The following is a 16,378-nucleotide window of genomic DNA, read 5'->3' as shown; positions in this document are numbered from 1 at the left end:
ATTTAAAACTATTCTGAAATTAGGACATCACATTTTTTAAGGAGAAAAACATACTACATTAAAAAGCATGATACAGTCTTACAATGCCGAATCACATACGCTAAAGCAAAAACCTCGCAGCTTGGACAAAGACCAAGAGATGGACACATTATCATGACTGGTTGGCATGGTAATATTTTAAATATTTTAGCATTTCTGAAAGCTTTGAAAGCTTAATTGATTGGTTTTCAAGATAGATCGATGCTAACAAGAGTTGCTAGCATTTAAAAAACTCCTCCATGTAGTAATGATTTCACCACTTGCTCAATTGCTAAATACATAGAGCCCCTCTTTTCATGGTCTAACAAAATAAAGGATCCATGCCTTTTGAATAGTGTTATGAATGACCCTCTTCAGTGCGAGCCAAGTCATGCTGAACTAACAAGCACAAACTAGAAAACGTGTTCAACTCTCATCTTTGCAATTAAAATATCATAGCAATGATCGCATCATTTCATGCTCAGTTTGAACATGAGACCTAGTGATAGCTTTGACAGAACAACAACCGCTGAGAGACATGGCCAATTCAAGCTCATCATGAAGCATATCTAACACTTTCTTAACGCCACTCTGGCCTTTCACTGCGAGACCAAATACTATTGGCCGTCCCACCTGCAGTGTTGCGAATTGGAAAACAACTTGAGATTCTTACTCAAAAGCAAGAAAATACTAATGCAATCATGTGAAGCCAATCCATTTACCTGGCCATTCTGCATTTTCTGTGTAACATTTAATAAAACTCCGGAAAAAAATAAAAACAAAAAAGAGAAAGATGTCACAGACCAGAACTGCTTGTGCTCCAAGAGCCAATGCTTTGAACACATCTGTGCCACGACGAATGCCACCATCCAATAGTACAGGGACTCTTCCTCGTACAGCATGGACAACCTGCTCATAATAAGTATATAAATATTAGTGCATATTAATATTTTGGAAAGTATGCAAAGACCCTTCAACTATCAAATAAGGAAAATGTGCGCCTAACGGCATCACTTTCTTATGCGTGGTATTCAACGTTGTGATTCATTGTAATTAATATTGAATACTATACACAAGGGGAGATGAGGGGGTATATAGCAAAGAAAAACTATATAAGTGATTGAGAAATAGTTTAAATATTTATTGAAGCTAAAAAGTCACAAACACAACTTTGCAGTGGATACTAACCATGGAAGGCATTTAAAATTTCAAAAGGCTATAAAAAATTATCAGTGCTCCATACTTACTTTGCTGTTGTATAACAGATGGACACTCTGCGTAGGAAATATTTCTCTATTTCAAGTTAAAAAATATATTAGCTCACTACCATATTTTACATGGAACTAGACTATTTCTCTATAGGCCCTAGCTGAGCAAAAGCTCTGACGGCCTACTCCGTTATAGAATATGTTCCCATTATTTTGTGTGTTGGTTATCTTCTACAACTATCATAGCAATAATGAGGCGATGAGGAAAACAATGTGTAGCCTTTTCCACTTAAGATCCTCTTCAACTAATTATATGGTATCATTCCGAATGGATCATGAAAAACATATAGTCGAGCGGACTATTTTCCACCGGATAATAGTCGAGGATTATTAATCCTCGTTAAAATTAAATTGTGTTAGAATTTAACTTATCATGGGGTGCCAACGCTACGAGTTCTTCCCTTCTAGCATCTATCAACAACATAGAAATAGCAAAGCTAAAGAGTCAAAATGGAGAAAACCCTCACCATGCTACCTTGTCTTGCGTCTTAACTAATTTCCTTACTGTGGCGAAGAGAAATTATAATTAATTAAAATTCAAACCGATGAGAAAATAAAATAAAATAAGCTGTTTTTCTTGCTCTGTACTTGCGCAAATTGATCCAAAGAAGTTGATTACGCAGTTAGCATGCAATATATCTCCACTCAAAATGATTATTGCTACGTTAGACTCAAAAAAGCTTCATGGTTTTTCCTTCGAATATAGAATTTCAAACTATAATCTATGTCTACGTACCTAAGGATGCATCCCTAGCGGAACTGGACTCGCACCTCATAAGTGATTTTTTTTGCACAAAGTTGGTTTGATGGTGGAAGATGATTAATGTTTTTGCACTTTCCAATATAGAATAAAATGCACTGGGTATCTTCTTCTCTCTTGAAAGGAAAACCTATTTGACGGCTCAAATATCATTACCCCAAGGTTTTGGTAATCAGGTCTTGACTGTGCTTCAGATAGCTCAGTCAATGTATCTGATTTTGCTGATATCCCACATAGTTGGAAGTCTGTTTGTGCAAGATTTCTCAGAAAACCCTAAGATCTAAAATATCAATATCATCAGATTTTACAATAAGAATTGACGTTATAAAACTCGTCAAAACTAATTCCAAAATAAACTTAAAGAGTAGAGTTCAGAAAGCTAAAGTAAGACCTGAATGAAAATTTGTGAATATTAAATTTTAATATATGAATTCCAAAATGTCAACCGGATTTAATTTCACTAGATTATATCAAAGCTACAACAAAATAGATGCAATCTTCAGAGGAATTCTTCAAATTTACAGAACCAACTCATTCATAAACAACTAATGATTGAACTTGAATACATAAATGATGGGCTCAGACTAACCATACGTTGAAACTTACAATTAGCAAGCACCGGTGGTATGATCCTGGAACTTTACCAAATATCAATCCCAATATATCTTCATACTACTGAACTTAAAAATGACTTTAAGAAGCAAGAAACCATGCTAACATTCAAGCTTAACACAAATATTCACCAAGAGTGAAATTTGAAATTAATTTTTACTGTCTTTTGGCAACTATTTCTAGTTCTTTTTAGAATGAGAGAGGCTAAGGCGTTTTATAGATTTAATTTTCTAAATGGAGAGACCTAAGAGAGTTTAGGTATTTTTAAAATGCAATTTCTTACAATAGCCAGAAAAAATATGAGGCTTTATGAGAAAAATGCAAAATAAACTTTTTGGCACAGATTCTCTTGAGGAAAAAGACAGATGTTGCAATTTTGATCTGAAAATTTGCTAAGTGCCTAGATTACATCAAATCATCTTCAGGCACAACACTCCTGAGATGAGGGCTTGTAACCCAGATCACAACACCATGACAAAGGCCGACTCAAAATAAAGATAAATAAAAGTAGACTAAATCTGTTTAAGGTCAACCTCCAAGTAATATGTTGCCTTCAATCAAAACAATAAATTTTAGATATTTTGGCCAACTTGTTCAATGTTTAAAATAAATTAAATTTATATTTCCTTAAGGCTGACACTCTTTTGAATAATGACAAATGACGTGCATTTAAAAAGTAGAAAGGTCTGATTACTTGGAAGGCGGTGATCATTATTAGGAGGGTGTAAAAAATTCATAAAGGAAGCAATTTGTATTAAAAGCAGTAAATTATGTATAAGGCAGAGATTTGTTAGAATAAGAAAAATTATTAAAATATAATTAAGTTTTAGCTTAGTTAATGGATTCGCATATCGGATCACAAAATGAAAAGAGAGACATTACTCATCACAAAATTGGATGTTGTTTAATTGTGTAATAACCCTCCTCAAATCTGCCCTCAAAAATGCTGATGAAAGCTCAAAGAATTTTGTCAAACAATTCACATGCAAGGGACGTATGACTGATATAGTATTTCAGCTAGCTTCAAATGACCTTTTTACAATTTGCATCAATGAAAATCTTGTGCTAGAAGACTACAATGGACTACACAAATGACCTAACATGAGTGTGCTACCAATTTTGACAATATTCAGTGCATATATATGATCTAAGCATGAGAAATGAACACCTACAGCCAACTGACATTTTTACAAACAGTTGGTATGCAAACTAACTAGCCGATAAATAATGATATTAAATTGCTTAAATGACACCAGCAACTATTATCTTCTTAATTGCAATGAAAATTACAATGCTCATGAAATATGGCCAAGACTTTGGCATTTACATGGATTACAAAATGATAATACTGGTATAATGCACACTTACAGCTGAAAGTTTATAACACCCTAAAAACAATACTAACAAAAGAACCTAGTTGTAGATGGCTGAAATAATTTCCTTCTATACTGCCCCTTCTACTTTGCTTTTTCCGAATTGCTTTTTCGGCTTGCTTTTTCGTACCCGCTTTTTTAGCTTGCTTTTTCGGTTCCGCTTTTTTCGGGCTGCTTTTTTGTATTTGCTTTTTTCAAACTACTACCATGTTGAATCTCAAGACCATATCTTTCAATGGCGTCAAGATTTCCAACTTGAAGGGATTTCATCCTTCAAACTATTGAGATATAATCTCCAGAAAATTCTCCAATTTCTTTGATATTTCCAAGCTTCCATAAATGAGAGCTATCCTCTTCCTTTTAATCCCTTCCTCACTTGCTCCACGCTTCCGTCTTGCCAATGTGGGATAATACATGACTTTTAATATTACTTCTTTTTTTCTTTTTACAAAGTCCATGTATGTACTCAAAAGGGGGACTCTTGATTTTTATAAAGTGACTTTATGAAACATTATAATATTTAATTTAAATAGTCACTTTACCGTTGTAACTTCAAACATTAAAATAATATACCAAATAAACTCGAAATCCCACATATAATAGCTCATTAGAAAGAGCCCAACAAAACGCATCTCATCCTGTCACTGAAAATTGAAGGCACTCCATCCCCCTATTGGCTTACTAAAAATAGTAAGTCTTCCTGACAACCCAACAAACGAACTCCATTTGGCCTATAATTAAATTTGACTAGGCCAAATAACCTTAGGATCCCTTTTGAAGTCCTGGTTAGCCCTCGAGACCATACAAGAATGGGCTAATGACAACATACCTCCAAACTGGCTAAGTGGGGGACATTACAGTCCGCCCCTCTTGAAATTGCTTGTCCCCAAGCAATCTCAACTCAGGATGCTGAATAATCTCCTTTGCCTCCCATGTCGCATCCTCAAAGGGTAGGTTCCTCCACTTTACTAGGTACTCCCTGATAGTCCGCCTGCGAAGCACCCTCTCCCTGGAGTCAAGTATAGCCTCAGGAATCAAGATAAGTTTTCCCTCATCATCGAGAGGTGGCAATACTACTTAAGGCACCACATTATGCCCCAATGCCTTCTTAAGGTGTGACACATGGAACACGTTATGTACTTTATTGTCTGCAGGCAGCTCCAACTCATAAGCTACCTCACCCACTCTCCTGATTACTTTGAATGGTCCATAGTAGCGTGGTTTCAATTTCTCTGCTCCACTCCTCTTGAGAGAGGACTGTCTATACGGCTGTAACATGAGGTACACCATGTCTCCTACCTCGAAAGATCTCTCAACCCTATGCTGATTAGCATATTGCTTCTGCTAATTTTGTGCCCCTTGCAAATTTTCCTTCAAGGATCGCATAATGTCCTGACACTCCTGCAATATATCCTTGGCCTTAGGCACCCTACTGTCCCCAAATAATAAATCCAGAAAATTAGGAGCATCATACCCGTACAGTGCCATGAAAGGGGACATTTGAATAGACATATGGAAAGAGGTATTATAGCAGTACTCCCCTAGATGCAGCCACTTCACCCAAGCCTTCTGCTCTCCTGCAATGTAGTTTTGAAGGTACCCCTCAACCCATTTATTCACTATCTCTGTCTGCCCATCAGTTTGGGGGTGGTAACTGGTACTCGGAGTTAGCTCTGTTCCACACAACCTAAACAACTCCTGCCAAAAGTGGCTCATAAACCTACTATCCCTGTTGCTGACTATGTTCCGTGGCATCCCATGTAATCTAAATACCTCTCGAAAGAATAGCTCTGCAGTCTGTACTGCTGAATATGTGGACGAAATCACAAAGAAATGTGCAAATTTTGTCAATCTGTCTACCACAACAAAAATGCAATCTCAACTCTGTATCTTGGGGAGGCCTGTAATGAAATCCATGAAAATGCTATCCCACTTCTTCTCTGGTATGGGTAGGGGCTGTAGTAAACGACCTGGAAAGGAATGTTCTTGTTTGTTCTGCTGACATACTGGGCACTCCCTAACAAACTGAAGCACCTTTGTTTTGAGTCCTTTCCAAGTGAAGCGCTCTCTCACCTGTCGATATGTCTTAAAGAATCCGGGATGTCCTGCCAATGGTGAATCATGAAATGCCCTCAGAATCTTCTGCTTCATAGCAGACTCGGGTACTAAATAAATCCTTTCCTTGTAGATGATCAAATCATTTACAACAGTGTATCAACTATCTTGAATAGTTCCTTCAATAACACTAGATGCCCAACAATCCTTGGCATACTCTGCCAAGATCAACTCTCTCCAATCGTCCATGACTATCCCAACAACAAGCAAATGAGGCCTTCTGGATAAAGCATCTGCGACGATATTTTTCTTCCCTTTGACATAGACTATGTCAAAATCATAAGCCTGTAACTTACTCATTTCTGTTGCCTGTCATTGAGATCCTTCTGTCCAAGGAAATGTTTCAAGCTGTTATGATCTATTTTTACTGTGAATCGGCTCCTTGCTAAGTATTGCCTGAACTTAGCTAGCGCGTGCATGATTGCTAGCATTTCTTTGTCATAGATGCTGTAAGTTCTCTCAACACCTCGTAATTTCTTGCTCTCATATGCGATGGGATGTTTGTCCTGCATGAGGACAACTCCTACGCCCTCTCCTGAGGCATCACACTGCAGCTCAAAAGGCCTGGTGAAATCTGGAATGGCTAAAACAGGGCATGTACTCATCGGCTCCTTGAACCTGTCAAAACAATCCTGAGCCTTCTCTGACCACTTGAAACTGTCTCTCCGTGTCAAATCTGTAAGTGGTGCTGCTATATGTGACAATCCCTTCACAAATCTGCGGTAGAACCCGCAAAGCCCAAGAAATCCCTTGAGTTGCGAAATGTTCCTCGGCGGTGGCCAATCCAAAATGGCCCTGATCTTGTCTGGGTCAACCCGAACACTTCCTGCACTAATAATATGCCCTAGATAGAGCAACTCTGTCATCCCGAACTCGCATTTACTCATCTTGGCATATAATGACTCCCTCTCTAGAATGTTGAGCACTGCATCAATATGCTTCAAATGTTCCTCCCAAGTACGGCTGTATATCAGTATATCATCAAAAAAAATCAACACAAACTTCCTCAACTGATCTCTGAATACTCTATTCATACAGGACTGGAAATTGGCGGGGGCATTAGTCAACCCAAAGGGCATGACTAAGAACTCAAAATGTCCATAGTGGCATCTAAAAGCTGTCTTCTCCACATCCACCTCTCTAACCCGTATTTGGTGGTAGCCGGATCTCAAATCAATCTTAGAGAAGTAGCAGGCACCGTGCAATTCATCAATAAGCTCATCAATGCGCGGAATAGGGTATCAGTTCTTGATTTTCTTCTTGTTTAGTTCCCTATAATCAATGCACATCCTCATTGTACCATCCTTCTTCTTCACCAATATTACTGAAGAAGCAAAAGGACTCTTGCTTGGTCGTATGTGCCCCATGTCAATCAACTCCTTGATTGCCTTTTCTATTTCATCTTTATATCTCTTTGGATGGTGGTAGGGTGTGATGATGACTGGCTTAGCCCCTTCCTCTAACTCAATAACATGCTCGATTCCCCTATCCGAGGGTCTCCTTGGAGGTATCTCACCAAACACCTTAGTATGTTTGGTTATTATTTTTTGTACATCAGGGGGATACTCCTGTTTATGTTGCTCTGTCACCTCAGGCATTACTCTAAACTCTGTTGTCCACTGCACCTGGTCGTGTCTGAAGAAACTCTGCATCCGCTTGAGTGACACCACTCGTAGTCTCCCATCTGACAAACCTCTGAGTACTATCTTCTTACCATTTGCCTCAAACCTCATTTCCATTTTCTGGAGGTTAAATGTAAACTCTTCCAGAGATTTCATCCAATTCATCCCAAGCACCATATCCTGATCACCAATGTTGACAACAAAGAAATCTCCCACCATGTCATAATCTCCCAAACGAAGCTGCAAGTTGGAGATTTTCTTGGTACAGTCGATTTTGAAGCCGTCGGCAACCATCACCTTAAATCCCCTATGCTCTTCTGTATGTAGCCCTCTGCGTGTCACAAACTTTTTATCGATGAAGTTATGTGTTGCCCCCGTATCAATGAGTGCCACAAATCTTTGTCCATCCAAAGTTCCCCTAACTCTGAAAGTGACGGCCTCCTGTATGCTAGACAATTGAGCTATCGTGCTATCACTGTGTGCTTCCTCATGTGAAGAATTATCATCTCCATCTGATTCTGATGACTGCTCTGAATCTCCATCCACTGACTCTTCGGCTGAAAAGTACTCCATCTGTTTGGCTTTTGCTTTCAATGGACACTTATGTGACAAATCCCAAGGCTCCCTGCAATGAAAACAAAGCTTCTTCTTCCTAAGATCATTAAGTGTCTCATTGTCCAACCTCTTACTTTCCTCCCTATGTGGCTGACCCTCTCTATGAAAAGGTTTACTGACCTTATCTTTCCTCGAAGGGAAACTCTTTGCCTGGAATTTATTTTTAGAAGCTGAAGAGGAATCCATGTCACGAGCTTTCTTAATGGCTTCCTGCAAAGTGGGAGGGTTGAGAGCTTTAATCCACCCTCTCAACGAATCAACTAACCCATCCATAAATAGAACCAGTATCCTCTGTTCAGATACATCTGTTACTAACACTGCAAGTATCTGAAATTCTGAAATGTATGTTTCCAATGATCCCCATTGTTTAAGCTGAGCTAACTCCTTGAAATGGAGTTCTGGATCCTTCCTATCAAAACATTCAATCAGTCTCTCTGTAAACTCCACATATGAGGTAATGTGTGCATGACCCATAGTGACCATACCATGATGCCACCACTCGTGTGCTAACCCATCCAGATGAATTGCTGCATACTTAATAACTTCTTCCTCAGGCATAGGGTTCAATTGAAAGTATGTATCAAGCTTTTGAACCCAAGCTCTTGCTATAGACTTCCACGAGCCATCATAATATGGTAACTGAAGTTTCCCTATTTTCTTTCGTAGCTCATAGCTCTAGTTCCTATCATGTCCACGTGGCATATGTTTCATCCGCACATCCATATACTCCCTAAAGGTAATTGTAGCAGTAAAATCTGGACCTCTGGACCTCCGGCTTCCCAATCTCTCCTCAACTGGTCCTGTATATCAGTGATCTGGGGCTCTGGTACGGGCTGCTCTAGAGCTCTAGGAGGAAATGTGGGAATCATGGGCCTCGAACTCACTGTCCTAGCTTGTTGGGGTGCTTGACCGAAATTGTTCTCAACTTGTTCACCTCCATTATGTGTCCCATCCTGATTATTCCCATTCTGATTGTTACCATTCTGATTATTACCATTCTGATTATTTCCTCCACCTATGTTAGCGTTCAACCCCATTTGACGAGCCATCATCTGCATCATAAGCTCCATTCTCTGATTTTGTTCCTATGCCCTCTGTTCTGCTAATCATTGTCCCTGTGCCAAGGTCTCTAATAACTGTAAGAATCTTTCCTCTCCAGGATCTCGAGCATTCCTGTCATCTCGATCACCCATATTGATGTCTTGATGAAAGAATACCTCCTCTGTGTCTGTATGACTGGATTCTATGTCCAACTGCACGGATGAACTAGATTGTTTGCTCTGCAGGTCTGAAATCCTATTTTGTCTTACTCTGGTATTGCGGAAATTATAAGGCCCCTATCGCATTCTCAAACAAAAAATGCTCTGATTTTAGTGTTTTGACATTTCGTCAAACACTTTCCCCTCTATTTGGCTGTTCCAAATTCCCTATAAGACCACAGGATGGCAGGACTTATAGCCCTAATACCACAGTAATAACCCTCCTCAAATCTGCCCTCAAAAATGCTGATGAAAGCTCAAAGAATTTTGTCAAACAATTCACATGCAAGGGACGTATGACTGATATAGTATTTCAGCTAGCTTCAAATGACCTTTTTACAATTTGCATCAATGAAAATCTTGTGCTAGAAGACTACAATGGACTACACAAATGACCTAACATGAGTGTGCTACTAATTTTGACAATATTCAGTGCATATATATGATCTAAGCATGAGAAATGAACACCTACAGCCAACTAACATTTTTACAAACAGTTGGTATGCAAACTAACTAGCTGATAAATAATGATATTAAATTGCTTAAATGACACCAGCAACTATTATCTTCTTAATTGCAATAAAAATTACAATGCTCATGAAATAAGGCCAAGACTTTGGCATTTACATGGATTACAAAATGATAATGTTGGTATAATGCACACTTACAACTGAAAGCTTATAACACCCTAAAAACAATACTAACAAAAGAACCTGGTTGTAGATGGCTGAAATAATTTCCTTCTATACTACCCCTTCTGCTTTGCTTTTTTCGAATTGCTTTTTCAGCCTGCTTTTTCGTACCCGCTTTTTCAGCCTGCTTTTTCGGTTCCGCTTTTTGAACTGCTTTTACGGATTGCTTTTTCTGCCTGCTTTTTCGGTTCCGCTTTTTTCGGGCTGCTTTTTCGTATCTGCTTTTTTCAGACTGCTACCATGTTGAATCTCAAGACCATATCTTTCAATGGCATCAAGATTTCCAGCTTGAAGGGATTTTGTCCTTCAAACTATTGAGATATAATCTCTAGAAAATTCTCCAATTTCTTTGATATTTCCAAGCCTCCATAAATGAGAGCTATCCTCTTCCTTTTAATCCCTTCCTCACTTGCTCCACGCTTCCGTCTTGCCAATGTGGGATAATACATGACTTTTAATATTACTTCTTTTTTTCTTTTTACAAAGTCTATGTATGTACTCAAAAGGGGGACTCTTGATTTTTATAAAGTGACTTTATGAAACATTATAATATTTAATTTAAATATTCACTTTACCGTTGTAACTTCAAACATTAAAATAATATACCAAATAAACTCGAAATCCCACATATAATAGCTCATTAGAAAGAGCCCAACAAAACGCATCTCATCCTGTCACTGAAAATTGAAAGCACTGCATCCCCCTATTGGCTTACTAAAAATAGTAAGTCTTCCTGACAACCCAACAAACGAACTCCGTTTGGCCTGTAATTAAATTTGACTAGGCCAAATAACCTCAGGATCCCTTTTGAAGTCTTGGTTAGCCCTCGGGACCATACAAGAATGGGCTAACGACAACATACCTCCAAACTGGCTAAGTGGGGGACATTACAAATTGCAAATGGTGTTTCATTTAATTTTGTGAGATCACCTTATTTTAGGGAGATGGTGGAAGCAATAAATGAAGCAACCCATAGTTACAAACCATCTGGTTATGAGAAGTTGTGCACTATCATATTACATGATGAGAGGAAATTTGTAGAGGCTAAACTTCAATTAATAAGAGATTTTTGGGTTCAATCGAGTGTGTCTATTATTTCGGATGGGTGGAAAGATTGTAGAAATTGTCCATTGATCAATGTTGTTGTATGCCCTAAGGGGACAATGTTCTTGAAGGCAGTTGATTGTGAAGGGCAAGTGAAAAATTCAGAATTTATTTCACGCATTCTCATTGATGCCATAGACTCAATGGGTCCTGATAATGTTGTCCAAGTGGTCATGGACAATGCAAAAGTTTGCAGGGCTCGAAGGATAATTGTAGAGTCTAGAAATGATCATATCTTTTGGACACCATGCACCGTCTCACTCTCTCAATTTGGTGATGAAAGCAATTGGCACTGAAATATATTGGGTCAAAAAGATATATGAGGAAGTTGAAGAGATTCAAATGTTTGTGACAAATCACATGTCACAAGCAATTTTTAGGAGTTTCTCGGACTTGGAATTATTGAAGGTAAATTTGTATATTTAATATATAATTGAATATTATTGGATTCCATAATTGTTTTTGTTTTTTACATTAACATGTTTTAATTTTTAAATGTATTACTAACTTGAGTTTAACATGTTCTTAGATTGCTGAAACCCACTTTGTCTCTCACACAATCGTTTTGAGATGACTTGTGAAGGTCAAAGAAGCATTGAAACATATGGTCATTAGCCCCCAATGGGGCATTTGGAAGAATTTCAATACAAGGGTCTTAAATGTGAGAAGAATGATACTGGATGAGGATTGGTGGGGTCTTGTGACTTATGTGTTGGAAGTCACTGATCCAATAATGGTAATGCTTCGCTTTGCAAACAACGATGAGTCATGCTTTGGGGATATTTATGATTCCATGGACCCTATGTTAGAAAAAATTAAAATGGTAAGTTCTACACTCTTTTACAACAATTTTTTATTTAAGAGATATCTAGATTCTAAAGTTTAAATTGACATATTCACTAATTATAACTATTATTCAAATCTCATATCCTAGGTCATACAAAGGAGGGAGAATGATCCTGAGGACACCCTTTACAAGAAGGTGGAAACAATTGTTCATCATTGATGGAACAAGATGACCACAGCTTTGCACCTCCTTGCATATGCTCTATCCCTGAGGTATTGTAGTTCTTATCAAATGCTTGTGCTTATTTTATCCAATGTTTGTGCTATTGATATTTGATAGTGTTCAATTGTCTTTTGTTATCCCTAGGTACTATAGTGTAGATGTGCTTCTCCTTCCAGGTAGAGTGCCACCATTTCGAGATGCAGAGGTTGCAAATGGGTATAAGAGGGCACTAGCTAAAATATTCCAAGATCCAGAGATTGGGGCAATTGTGAGGAGTGAATTTCCTACCTTCATCTTAGGTGAGAATTTCCACCCTATTGCCATAGTAGACCAAAGCAGGATGGATGGCATCAAATGGTGGTACCTTCATGGGCAAGCCTTCATGTACCTCCAACCTCTTTCCATAAAGGTCCTATCCCAAGTTTGTAAAATTTATCGCCTAAAGTTGATTTATTAAAGGTTAACACTCTCAATTCCTTGAATTTATTATTTAATTTATTTATCTTGATTGTTGTAAATATAATTTTTAATTTCTCTTTAGGTTGCCAACTCTTCTGCAGCTGAGCAGAATCAGAGTACTTACTCTTTTATCCACTCAATCAAATGCTACCGGTTGACTCTAAAAAAAGAAGACCTTGTGTTCATTCACAACAATTTGCAGTTGTTGTCACGGAAGGATCCAATGTCCAAGAAGGGGCCCAAAAAGCTTTGGGATGTAGCACCCGAGACTCCTAATTTACATATGACCATCCGGGATCTTGCTAGATCCACTTTGATTGATGTGGATGATGATGAGGAGGATTATGAGTTCACAATCCCCTCTACTACAACCTGGTTTTGAGTTCCTCTACTGATACAGATGCAACACTTGTAGCTCATCAGTATCCCTCTGATGGGGATTTTCTTAAAAATCCATTTGATGATTAAATCAAAAACTTTAGTCTTGAGTAAATCATGTTACAAACTTTAAGTTTAATGATCTATATTTTGAATGTTACAAACTTTCACTTTCAGTAATTCAATGTGAATGTGTTGATTTTCTTTATAATTGTGAAAATAGATTAATTATCACTGATCAAGTATACTAGATTCATAGATGCATACTAGAATCATAGATTCATACTATGTAATGATATAGTTTTAGAATTATGTATATCTCTTATTTTTTAGTATATATATGTATATATGCACAAATCCTCCACGAATCATAATTGGGAAAAAAATTCCAAATCCACGGATCCGATTCACGTGCCCAAATCGGATTCGTGTCATGAATCGGCAACTAAGAGTTTTATCCAGTTGTTAAGAGCAAAAGTCATAACTCTTTTGAAGGAGTAAAAATGGTGAAGAATCATGACTTCAACCTCATATTGGAGGGTATAAAAGGAAGAATTCATTTGAAGGGGAGGAAGAATAAAATCATCACATGGAAAGAAGCATTAGATCTATGAACAAAAAGGCAGATTGACTGAAATATTAAGGCAATGGTTCTGTAGAGAAGACACCTCTTTTGAGAAAGGTTATCCTTGGCAAAGGCTCTGGCCATTTGTCCCTTCTTGAGGACAATATAAGTCAAACCTCTTCTTGGAATAAAATGTCAAAGTGAGCAGATCAAATATACAGATCTACCATCAATAATAAAAAACCAGGCATCAATCAAGCAATTGACAAATATCAAGGAATTGGATCAAGACCACTCATGGAATCTGTTTCAAGATACTTGCAATCTTCAAAATCAGTATTATGAATTTAGTCGTTTGTGGTATGCAACTATAACATATTCATTCTCATGAGAGATGTATTCATGTGAACCACTACTCATGAAACATGGGTCAATGAGTTTGACTCAAAAAAATACATAGTTGAATCTTAATAGCAATATCACAATTTGACATGCTACGAAAAATATCTCCTACTTATCAGTTGCTGATCTTAAGGAGTTTTCTAAAGAATGGGTCATATGGCACGACACTTGTTGAAGGTTTTGCCACTGGGGTTGCAAACAGATTGGTTTTAACCATGGAGTAAACTCCATAATGAAGCTCACTCGAGCTGGATTAGTACTAAGATGGGTGACCCCCTATGAAGTCTTGGTGCTTCATCTCTGAGCATCACCTAGATTCAATAAGTGCGAAGTGTTCCATTCATTCTCATGAGTGATGGGTTCATGCAAACCACTGCCCATGAAACATGGTTCATGAGTTCGACTCAAAAAACTATACAATTGAATCCTGATAGCAATATCACAATTTTCCTTGCTATGAAAAATATCTCATATTTATCAATAGATGAGCTTAAGGGGCTTTCAAATGGATGGTTCATAAGGCACAACATTTGCTGAAGGTTTTGCGAATGGGGTTGCAAGCAGAGTGGTTTTAACCATGGAGGAAACATCATAGCAAAGTACACTTGAGTTGTAGTAGTACTGGGATGGTGGCCTCCCGAGAAGTCTTGGTGCTTTGCCTTTGTGAGCATCACCTAGATTGATGCGGGAGCATCCTTGGGTTGTTGGCGATATTGCATCACCCAAAAAGATATTTGTTTTGTTTTTTGTTTTCTAGTTCTAGTCTGACAGTTTGAGTTGGCGATCACTTGATTCCCTATTTCAGATTTCGTGGGCTTGGTTTATTATTGTAAACCTCTCCCATGTTCACAGAATTCAATGTTACACATGTTCGGAGTTATGTTTCATCTTCTCGGGTACTAATTTCCTGTATGGTTCTTCCAACAATGCATAATGTTTTGCTTCTGCGAGGTTTATCTCTTTCCATGAGGTTATGTGGCTTTGCATATGGTTTCTTGGATCAAGTGAGGACCTATATCTAAGGTCACAGATGTTCTTATAAAGTATCATGTATTCAGTCATTTAATATTTGTGGGTCAGTCCTATAATGTATAACACATTTCCTATTATTGGAGAAGGTGAACTCTGTTGGTTCCCAAAATTGCAGATTGGAATCTTACGAGTCTTGCCAACTTGATGCTGGGATATCCAATTGGTTATGGCCAACTTGACGGAACTGAACAATGTGGTCTGAGTTCCCTGCACTTCTAGCTCTGCAAAACTACCTAATCCTGAACAGAACACTTAAGCCCAGGATGCTTATAGTAGATTGGTTAGAATATGAATGCAACAAAACTTTTTCAAATGGCAAGAATTATAGAAAGCTTTTAACTTACAAATTAAAAATTAAGAATAATGAATATGTGCGGATTTTAAATAAAAGTAATTATTATAGATGATTGCAACAAATGAATATATTAATTCTTCAAAGGAAAGATATGAAATAATTGTTAGCATATGGTTGTGAATTATGAAAAATATAAAGACCAATGCGGAAGGGCGATAGAGTTAGTATTAAAAGTTTAAAACATACAACTTTTATAAAATTCTACACACGTAAATTATAAACAATTTAGTAATCAAGATGCGGCAAATCATATAAGGACACAATTTTAAAATAATCTAGAATGTATTTTAACTCCTGTGGTTCGGAGGCAAACCAGACATCGATTCATAAACAATTAAATATTTTTCAATATCTATGATGCTCGATTTTAAAATGCTATAATTGATTGTGTCCACTTATCTATCATATAAATTATTGTGATATTGCTATCAAGATTTAACTGTGTGATTTTGAGTCAAACTCATTGACCCATGTTTCATGAGTAGTGATTCAACATGAATCCATCTCTCATGAGAGTAAATGGAACACTTAGCACTCATTAGATCTAGGTGATGCTCACTGGGGTGAAGTACAGGGACCTCTCGGGAGGTCACCCATCCTAGTACTACTCCAATTTAAGCGCGCTTAACTACGGAGTTTCCTCCATGGTTAAACCCAAAGCTTACAACCCTATTTGCAAAACCTTCACCAAGAGTTGGGCCTTATGAACCATTCATTAGAAAGCCCCTTAAGCTCATGCA

General features: G+C 37.7%; 1 protein-coding gene across 3 annotated transcripts in view; it reads right to left on the bottom strand.

Moving 5' to 3' along the window:
- Nucleotides 1-262: 262 nt before the first annotated feature.
- LOC149572244 (peroxisomal (S)-2-hydroxyacid oxidase GLO4-like) overlaps nt 263-16,378 on the bottom strand; it is a 185,842-nt gene continuing 169,726 nt past the window's right edge. For all 3 annotated transcript variants that reach the window (XM_089813481.1, XM_089813478.1, XM_089813480.1), the window contains exons 10-11: nt 823-927; nt 263-651 (exon numbers count right to left, since the gene is read on the bottom strand). In XM_089813481.1, the coding sequence (XP_089669607.1) occupies nt 636-651; nt 823-927 (121 nt within the window). In that variant the 3' untranslated portion in view covers nt 263-635. The remainder of the gene's footprint in view (nt 652-822; nt 928-16,378) is intronic.

Source organism: Cupressus sempervirens, chromosome 2 (genome assembly GCF_028749045.1).
Source record: "Cupressus sempervirens isolate cs-2001-9-10 chromosome 2, ASM2874904v1, whole genome shotgun sequence".
Classification (NCBI taxonomy): domain Eukaryota; kingdom Viridiplantae; phylum Streptophyta; class Pinopsida; order Cupressales; family Cupressaceae; genus Cupressus; species Cupressus sempervirens.
This window is presented reverse-complemented; position numbering and strand designations above follow the sequence as displayed.